Here is a 9,190-nt window from a genome sequence, read left to right as displayed (position 1 = left end):
ACGAGATGATCAATGGTTAGGAAGTTATGGGTGAATTACTAAACGGAAACGAAACTGAGCTTAAGGAATGCGGTTTCCGGCGGTTACCTAGGGCGTTTGTCGGTGGTGGCAAGCTGAACGTGATCACGGCGACGAGCTCCGGCGACGAGCTCCGGCGACTCTCTGACTATAAAATAATCACACTTCTTCTTAGCTCTCTCTCTCTAATACTTTTCTTTATTTTCTAAGTTTTTGGTGAAATGGGAGAAGGTGGAGGTGGTGGAGTTTTAAAGGCATTACCTTTGGCCTTTGGAGTTGGGGTTGGGTCATTACAGAATGACATGCGGCATAAGACATGTATCTAAACTTTATGGATGAGTATATATTATTTTGAATTAAAATAGTAAAAAACCGTTACTAACTTTTTATGGATAAATATAGATGTATATGAATGTTTGAGGGTATAAAAATTGAACATATTGTTAAACTGAACATTTTTAGTTTATCGGTAATAATAGATTTTTGCATAAAATGAATAGGTTATGTATAAAAATTGAATTTTCACTGCCATATAAATTAGGTATTGATACACTAAAAATAAATCTCGCTGCTGTTAAGTTAACAGTGTTGTATGTTTAGATTCAATTCAGAGGACCAGTTTACACTTTATCTTATTGGTTCAACGCTAAGCTAAAACAAGATTTGGGGTTTGAATTTATGGTTTCGTGAGAAACAAGTAACAAGACTGATTAAAGAATGCAAATTTAACAAGAAGCCAATCTGAGGTTATTTCATCGGGTGTCAATACTGAGCCAAACAATTATTCAAGCACGATTAAACACAATCTAGAACTCAGATCACTCAGGTAGAACAGCACATTGACGTGGAACTGCCCCCTATGCCACTCAATCTTGATACCTAAACTCTCGCTTAGAGCAAGATCGAGGGCAAGCGTTAGAGATCAAGTCCGATAATTTCACTAACACCCTAATATCTACTTTCGCTGATTAGGGTTGCTAAGCTCATTCAGTATCGAGTCATCTTCTACGCGGTTAGCGAGTTGATTAGACCTAGGTTCAAGCATTAAATGATCAGATTAGTGCAAGCAGTAAGAATTGATATGAATGAATAACATAATGAATTGCTTATCTATGTTTAGCTCATGGGATCAACGCCCAAGAACCCTAGACAAGCTAGCCGACTACTCAGACATAACACAAAATATCAAAGACATGATTTCTGAATAATACTGCATATAAATAAAAAATAGAAATAAGAGGGTTTATGATGATCTTCTCTAGATGAGAGGTGGAGCCGTTTTCCATACAAGTCGCAAATTGTCAAAAACAAGTCTAGGTTTCTTGCTAAAAACTAGTGTACATAATAAAATAATCATACCGAACCGACGCTTTTATATGGAGGCACCATTAGGCTAAAGGGGAAGTGAGACGACTAGGGTAAACTTCCAAATTAACTTGGTGTTTATTTAAATGTGGGGAACAATCGCTCGGACTGTTCCTTGAGGGAAACAATCGTTAAACTGTTCTGTCTGGCTGTTCCGCGGAAAATCTTCCAAATATGGCATATTTTCTTTAAGCATCCTTCTCCGATTCTGCAACCTATTCCAGACGCGAAAAGAGTATATAAAAAACTACACAGACTCGATAGAGAACTATAAACGTTTGAAATATAATGATTGTTAATAACACCGTATGTCAGGTATAAATTGAACATATTGTTATATTTCAGGTTAGATTATGGCTGTTTTCCCTCACTTGAGCTATATACGTGGAAGATTGGACGTCTGATCAAGTTCAAATGCCAGCGAATCGGAGAGGAAACAGAAAACAAAAAAATTCTCGAGTTTGATTAATGGTCAAACTCAAAGATAATTAATCCCACTTTCGGGCCATATCCATTAATCAAAAAGCCCATTACTGAAAAGTGGACCGTTAAGTCAGTTAAGACGCCTTGGTTGATTCTCTTATCTCCAAAGGAGAATCCACTGCCACTCTTACCATTTTTCTCTTTCCCTCCGAGTTAACTCGCTCTTGCCTGACTCACCGAGTCATGGCGCTTCTCAGGCCTCACCTTCATCGATTCCACTCCAACGCTCTCCACCATTCAGCCCCTCATACTAAATCAATCGTCGACGCCGGCGGTGGCCTTGTCGTCTACCCCACCTATGGTCGTCGTCGTCGTCACCGTTGCTCCGCGATTGCGATCGACGCTCCGTCGTCTCTCGCGGGCGTGACGCCAATCCGGTGGGGGTACACGAGCGTTCAAGGGTTCAGGGAGGAGATGGAGGACGACATCGTCATCCGCTCGGAAGCTCTCGATGGCTTCTCCTTCGCCGCGGTTTTCGACGGCCACGCTGGATCCTCCTCTGTTAAGTTCCTCAGGTACTTCATGCAAGATCAGTTTTTGGAACTGTGTTAGTGGTGATGGTGATGATGATGGTTTTTTAATAGGGAGGAGCTGTACAAGGGATGTGTTGAGGCGTTGCAAGTTGGATCTTTGTTGAAAGGTGGTGACTTTGGTGCGATCAAGGGAGCTTTGGTCGAGGCTTTTGAGAGCGTGGATCAGAGTTTGCTCAAATGGTGAAGCTTTCGTTTAAGGGTTTGATTTAATTTTGATTTGGGTGATTTGGGTGAAGTAAAGTTGAATACTTTTTATGTATATGGTTTTGGATTTAGGCTAGAAACAAAAGGTGAAGAAGATGAGTCTGGTTCAACGGCTACTGTGATGCTCATTAGAAATGATGTTTCCTACTTTGCACATATTGGTGATTCTTGCGCTGTAAGTCTTCTTGGTTTAGAAGAAGTTGTGGACATTTGGTCAGTGAATCGTTGTAGTTTTTTTTTCATGTGGTTAATGGTTTGGAATAGGTCTTATCTCGATCTGGAAAAATAGAGGAGTTGACTGATTCTCATCGTCCATATGGAAGCAGTAAGGCAGCTGTTCAGGAAATGAAGAGGATCAAAGATGCAGGTGGATGGGTGTGTCTTCCTCAATCTTTTTTCTATGGTTCTCAAATATCACTTACTGTGTGTAACTTGCTAAAACCGGTTTCTTTGCTCTTCATTCAAATCAGATTGTCAATGGAAGGATTTGTGGAGACATAGCTGTATCTCGTGCTTTCGGTGACATCCGATTCAAGACGAAGAAGCATGAGTTGCGTTCTTTCTCTTTCCTTACAATTGCTCTTTTGTTTAAGATGCTATCTCATTGCTCACTATATATAGTTCATGAACACAGGATGTTGAAGAAGGGTGTCGATGAAGGAAGATGGTCCGAGAAGTTTGTCTCGAGGTACTGAACTATTCAGAACGTTGCTTATATCAAACCTCTTCAAGGATCTCTGTCCTGATTTGATGGAATGTTGCAGAATCGAGTTTAAAGGGGACATGGTTGTCGCAACTCCGGATATCTACCAAGTGCCTCTTACATCAGATGTGGAGTTCATTATTTTAGCTTCTGATGGATTGTGGGACTACATGAAGAGGTTTCCTTTTTTCTTTCCTCATGCAATAATATGCTTATTTATCTCAGTAAGTACAGAGATGATAGTGATCAAATGTTTTTTGCTGATGCAGCAAAGACGTGGTTAGTTTCGTAAGGGAACAGCTCCGAGAACATGGAAATGTCCAGGCAAGCTTTTCTTTTGATTCATGTCCTTACAAATTAGTTTCCAATAACACATAGATATGGTTTTGAGTCTGAGCTAGTCTTTTATATGTTCCTCTGTAACAGCTTGCTTGTGAAGCTCTTGCTCAAGTTGCTTTGGTAAAATAACGAAAACCCCTCCTCTCAAGCTTTCTTTAATCAGGATCCCGAAACTGACATCGCTTTCATAATTTCAGGACCGGAGATCTGAGGACAACATCAGCATCATCATCGCTGATCTAGGGTGGGTCTTCCATACATGATTCATTTAAAAGGTCTTCCAATTCATAGACTCTTGACGTGTCTTGGTTTCGATGAAAACAGAAGAACAGAGTGGAAGAAGCTCCCGGTGCAGCGGCAAAACATGGTGGTTGAACTGGTTCAGGCGGCAGCCACTGTGGGAATAGTTACCGTTTGCATATGGATGACTTCTCTTCTCTCTTGAGTAAAATGAAACATCCAATCTCCTTCCTTCCTTAGTGTATATAAAACATGTAACTATGTCAAACTCTCTAGCCTTCTCTTAGAGATGGAGATTACCTCACAGTTGGTAACTCACCAAAGTACATGTAAAATCGTTGGAGTAAATGCTTAGTGTAAAGAAAAAAAAAATCACTCCAACATAAAAGCAAATACTTATATGGACTATCATTGTTCACAAAAAAAAAAAAAAAACTTATATGGACTATCAACTTCCGTTTATATCCCATTAGGACTCTGCTTTTTGAGAACGATCTGATGAGTGAGAAATGAGAACTGAGTTAAGCTATATTTATACCAAGAACTTAAATGTACTCTGCAGTCTAAAATTATTGGTGGGAGTTTTGTTCTTTTGATCTTTTCTATTTACCAACCTCCACAAGACATTTTTAAGTTTATATATTTGTAAAGTCAGAGTAGAAAGGTTTGTGAGACGTAAATGTCATTCAATATAATTCATATCCAAATATATTTGAAAATTACAAGTTAATTAAGTAGAGAAACGCATGGCTCATGCAACAGTTGATGGTTCTAAGTGTTTGCCCCCTTGACACTTTTTAGGCATATATAAGATGGGAACATTAGGTAGAGTTAGCATGCATTTTTATGGGCTAATTAGGTAGACTGACTTTTCAGAGTTTTATTTACAAATAAATAGGCGAAAATGTAAATAAATTGGATGTTATTTCGGTGAGTGTCTAATAGTGTAATACCCAAGCTGGCATGGGTAGAAACATCAATAGAATGAGCCTGGTCTCGTTTATGAGGAGAAAGGAGGACAGGACGATTATCATGGTGGCGGTTAGTACCGTGTAACCACCACCAGGGCCATTTTCTTGTATCCTAAGGCAGGGTTCTTTGGAGCGAAGATGGAAGGAGCACAAATCTCTTTGGTCATTAATTGATGTACTTGTCTCTATCACCATTTTTACCGCCAAAGTCGGTTACTCATTTCCTGAGAATCCAATAATGACAAGAAAAAAACCTTCTTTATACAGCAAAAGATTGTTGTAATATAAGAAAAAGGAGAGATTTAAAAAGGACAAGACTTTGAAACGTCCAAGTGATTCACTGTTGGAAACGACATGGTAAGTGAGAGTCAAAAAAAAAAAAGAAAAAAAAAAGCTTTTAAATAAGTCACTTCATCATATACAATGCGGCATCTCCGCGGTTAGTTTTTGTGTTTAGTCTGTCTGCTTCACTAGAAACTCGGCGATGGCTTCTCTGTCTGCTTCTCCTTCTCTAGCAAACGCATGGATGGCATCAGTCTCTCAGGAAGAAACGCAAGGATTGGGACTAGTTTTTCATTCAGATAGACAGCAAACGAAAAAGAAAAAAAAAAGCTCCAAGTTCTTCCACTAGCTCGTCGTTGATAATATAGTAGCCAGTTCACTAAAAAAAAAAAGTTGTTGCAGCTATACGAGATGCTAAGTTAACATACTCTCTTAGTTTTAAATGAACCTTTAGATTTCACAGATATGATCTGATCTAGACACTCAGAGAAAAGTAAAACAAGATAACCTTACAACTCATTTTGCGATTCCTCTTCATAAACCAATGAGCTAAAAACTGGCCCCATGGTTCCTCCTGAGCTTGAGACTGCATCATTTCGACTTCCAGCTTTCTGGTACGCCACAACAAACCGAGCAGAGAAGATCAAACAAACAGTCCAGAAAAAGAAAAAAAACAGAATGAAAATAAAAGAAGAGGAGGAAAAAAGGTTAATACCAGGCCACAGTCTAACCAAGTTGGATAAAGCTGAGTGACAATCTCAATATACTTCTCCATCGCTTCCTCAGTGGGCATAGCACCCAGTTTCCTCCATGCTTGCCTGAAAAGTCAAGAAGATCAACTGAAACTCCCAATCAATGAAATTTCAGTCTCAATAAAACCACATCATCTCCAACACTTTCAAAAGGCAAAAGAAGCTAACTAAGTGATGAACATCAAGTAAAGCTAATGGCAGAGAGAGAGAGGGATACCACTTGGCACGAGCAGTAAGTTTGAGAGCAGAAGGCTGAGGAGCAGTACAAGGCCCTTCCGTAGCGATCTTGTACAACCCGTAAAGCTTCTGCTAGACATCACTAGGCACCTTCCGCGACAACCGATCAGCGGCGGCTGTAGTTACAAAGAGAGTAGCAGCGCTGAAAGCCTCGTCCAGTTCCGTGCTCTCTACGCCTTCCCAATCATCGTCTTCGTCTCTTGAGCTACCCTGCTCCGCCACGACCGAATCCGCCTCACCACCGACGGTAGAAGACTCATAAACTTGAAAGCATTAAAGGAAATCAAAGTTTCCTTTTTCTAAGTTTATAAGAAAAAACAAAACTCATACACCATATTAATTAAATCGTTCGATTCACTAACATTGCTTGCTTAAATGAGCATCTCATGAAGAGAGAAGAATCCCACTCATAATTAAGGTCTACTACATAGTGAGTGTGAATCACTTTCATGGAATACCCATTTAAGCAAGAAACATTATAAAGAGGAAGGTGAGGTAATACCACTTCTGTCCATGAGAGATGCTTTCACCGCTACAAATATTTATATGCGCAACGTGACTTGCACAAACTAGGGACACATTTACGGAAATACCCTCCACTCAAACTGAAGAAACTACTACCCACCACTAGGCCGGTCCAGGCAAAACTTGAAGAAGACTTTGCTAATAAGCCATGGAATGGCAGCTAAAGCGTGCCTTTTTAACCAACAATCAAACATTCATTCTCACACCCATTCTTGTCCTTTTCTCGAGCACACCACATGCCTGGGGTATTCAGTCCCCAGTGTACAGTAGATTAAGAGGGACACATTCAACATGTGGACTTTTTGTTGTTTTCTTGGACGACTATTCTTGCTGAGATCCATATCGGCATTGGACATTTTCCCCTTCTATGAGCTTCTCAACTGCACCGACAGGAAGACCCACCAGCTCTAGTGTCTTTTCCCACACTCTATGTGCAGTTTCTGTGTTGTGTGCTTCTTCGGAAGGATTTGTAGGTCGGCAATCTTGGGAAATGAATGGGCAAACAGGCCAATCGTCGGTTTTTAGTGTTTCCCAGTACTCTGGAATCTGAGGGTCTGTGGCCGAGAAGAGAGAACTTCTACAACCTTCTTGAGGTGAAAATATGAAATAAGTATCACTGCGTAAAGAGCTTGAAGAATCCTGGGTAGATCCCTGGCCTATAAAAAATTAAAAATTATTACGGTAAGCTCACCTGGTCTAGCTTGCTGCTCGAGTATCCTACAACGCTCGAGTACTTGCGGCGACCAGAAACAACATTCATGTCATCCGGATCAACAAAACCAACACTATGCATCTACAAAAGTGAATCCGACAACACATTATCTTGCATGAAAAAGTAATCACCAAAGACGATAAATATAAACAGTCATGCCATAGATTTTCCCTCATATAAGCAATGATGAACGCAGAGAGTAGAATCGAGTCATTGTAGTATGTTCCGGGTCAAAACTTTCAGCAAGCTTGGGTTTGTTTCTTTTATCTATACCAAGACTCTGTTCATATAATAACATGCATGTGTCTTTCAGCAATTTAGAGAGAACCTATTTCATTCCTCTATATATTCTGCAATCAATTGACACGACCAGAGCTTTTCAAGTTACAAAATATACAAACAATTAACTTTTTTTTTTCAACATCATTACCTAAAGAGCATAGAAAACTGGAGAACGGAGACTTGGAGCATGTAATATTACTAGTGATCAATAAAACTTACCACGGAATTCACATTGATGATTCGGCTAGGAGAACCTCGGATTAGAGACGGCAAAAGGAGTACTGAAAGAAGAGCTGGAGCTAAATGGTTTACTTGCATGTGCTGCTCGTATCCATCCTCTGAGAATTTCTGCGCCTCTACCCAAATTAGAGAGTATAGCATTTAAGTTGATTTTTTTCCTCAACATATACTGCAGAAAATGTATCTACAATCATTTAAGAAAGAAATCCGTCAGACAGTTCCATAAACCGGCAATAATAGTAGTCTTGCTCTAGACAACATTCGTAACTATAACTCATAAGAGTTTAGGTTTGAAATCAACGCTATACATGCCAGTTCTCACTAATTGGGTCCTTCCATCAAGTTAGAATATTGATGATGATGAATGAAGCATTAGTGATCTTCAGAGCATATCAAACAGATGGTGAAAATCCAAGAAGGAAACAAACGGGAGAGAAAGTAGCTAAAAGGGGGTAATAAAACCAACCTCCCATAGCAAAGATGCCAGCATTGTTAATCAGAACATGCAAAGGTCCCAAACGAGCGTTCCAAGCATCAGCGAATCTCGCAACCGAATCCAATGAAAGAAGGTCAAGTTCCATTGCCTTTACAAACAAATAAAAAAGGAACACAGAGGATCTTAATTACATGTAACAAAACTAATACTCTTGTCTAATAACTAATACACATTATTGACTATTTCCAGTCTCAATAGCCACAAACTATAATTTATTCATCATTATAATATGAGAGAATCCATATAGGAGATGATAAGAAGAGTGTACCTCGACATTAAGTGGGAGACCTTTGCCAGACCACTCGTTCTGCCATTGCTGAATCAGCTCCTGAGCTGCCTTTGTGTTTCTCACGGCCATCACAACATGTGCACCAGCTTCCGCAAGCTGCCTGCGAACAAAGAAGCAAAGGCATCAGCAATAATCCCTAGTCTACACAAAATTAAACTCGCGATTTGATTGACGGGGAAAGAGGATAAACCTAGCGGTCTGACGGCCAATGCCGTTGGTGGAGCCAGTGACAACGCAAGTGAGGCCGTTGACGGGAGGGAGAGGGAGAGGGTTGTGCAAATGAGAGGCGGTGATCCTTTGGAAGAGAATCTCTCCGAAGACGCTGCTCCATCCTCTCATCCACTCCATCCATCCCAAACTCTCCTTCTTCTTAGAGGATCTACGACGTTGTTATACACAGTGAGTAAAGACAAAAAAGTGTATTTTCCGTTTAAATTAAAATAAAATAACCTCGAATCGTGGAAGGGATCATGGCTGGCGAGATTTTCTGACCCACACAGCTTTTTTTATAACAAACTT

The 9,190-nt window shown here is 40.0% G+C and overlaps 3 protein-coding genes across 3 annotated transcripts; 1 reads left to right on the top strand and 2 right to left on the bottom strand.

Annotated features, from left to right (window-relative positions):
• The first annotated feature begins 1,966 nt into the window (after positions 1–1,966).
• Positions 1,967–4,296, top strand: LOC106301370 (protein phosphatase 2C 57). Its single transcript, XM_013737751.1, has 11 exons — positions 1,967–2,381; positions 2,451–2,579; positions 2,676–2,778; positions 2,868–2,978; positions 3,074–3,153; positions 3,238–3,291; positions 3,368–3,484; positions 3,576–3,630; positions 3,733–3,765; positions 3,843–3,889; positions 3,970–4,296. Exons 1-11 carry the CDS (start codon positions 2,050–2,052, stop codon positions 4,088–4,090), a joined length of 1,182 nt encoding a protein of 393 aa, XP_013593205.1. The 5' UTR covers positions 1,967–2,049; the 3' UTR covers positions 4,091–4,296.
• A 1,078-nt stretch (positions 4,297–5,374) lies between these two features.
• LOC106303402 (dehydrogenase/reductase SDR family member on chromosome X homolog) lies at positions 5,375–9,174 on the bottom strand (the record flags this gene model as incomplete). Its single annotated transcript, XM_013739680.1, has 9 exons — positions 5,375–5,749; positions 5,854–5,956; positions 6,108–7,236; positions 7,344–7,445; positions 7,866–8,002; positions 8,353–8,470; positions 8,651–8,771; positions 8,862–9,050; positions 9,122–9,174. Coding segments are annotated over 7 exons (783 nt in total), but the record flags the coding sequence as incomplete, so codon positions are not given.
• On the bottom strand, positions 5,648–6,589 carry LOC106303403 (acyl-CoA-binding domain-containing protein 2-like). Its single transcript, XM_013739681.1, has 5 exons — positions 6,586–6,589; positions 6,218–6,390; positions 6,108–6,175; positions 5,854–5,956; positions 5,648–5,749 (listed from the first exon to the last, which is right to left on the bottom strand). Exons 1-5 carry the CDS (start codon positions 6,587–6,589, stop codon positions 5,648–5,650), a joined length of 450 nt encoding a protein of 149 aa, XP_013595135.1.
• Positions 9,175–9,190: the final 16 nt, after the last annotated feature.

The sequence above is a fragment of the Brassica oleracea genome, chromosome C7 (assembly GCF_000695525.1).
Source record: "Brassica oleracea var. oleracea cultivar TO1000 chromosome C7, BOL, whole genome shotgun sequence".
Lineage (NCBI taxonomy): Eukaryota > Viridiplantae > Streptophyta > Magnoliopsida > Brassicales > Brassicaceae > Brassica > Brassica oleracea.
This window is presented reverse-complemented; position numbering and strand designations above follow the sequence as displayed.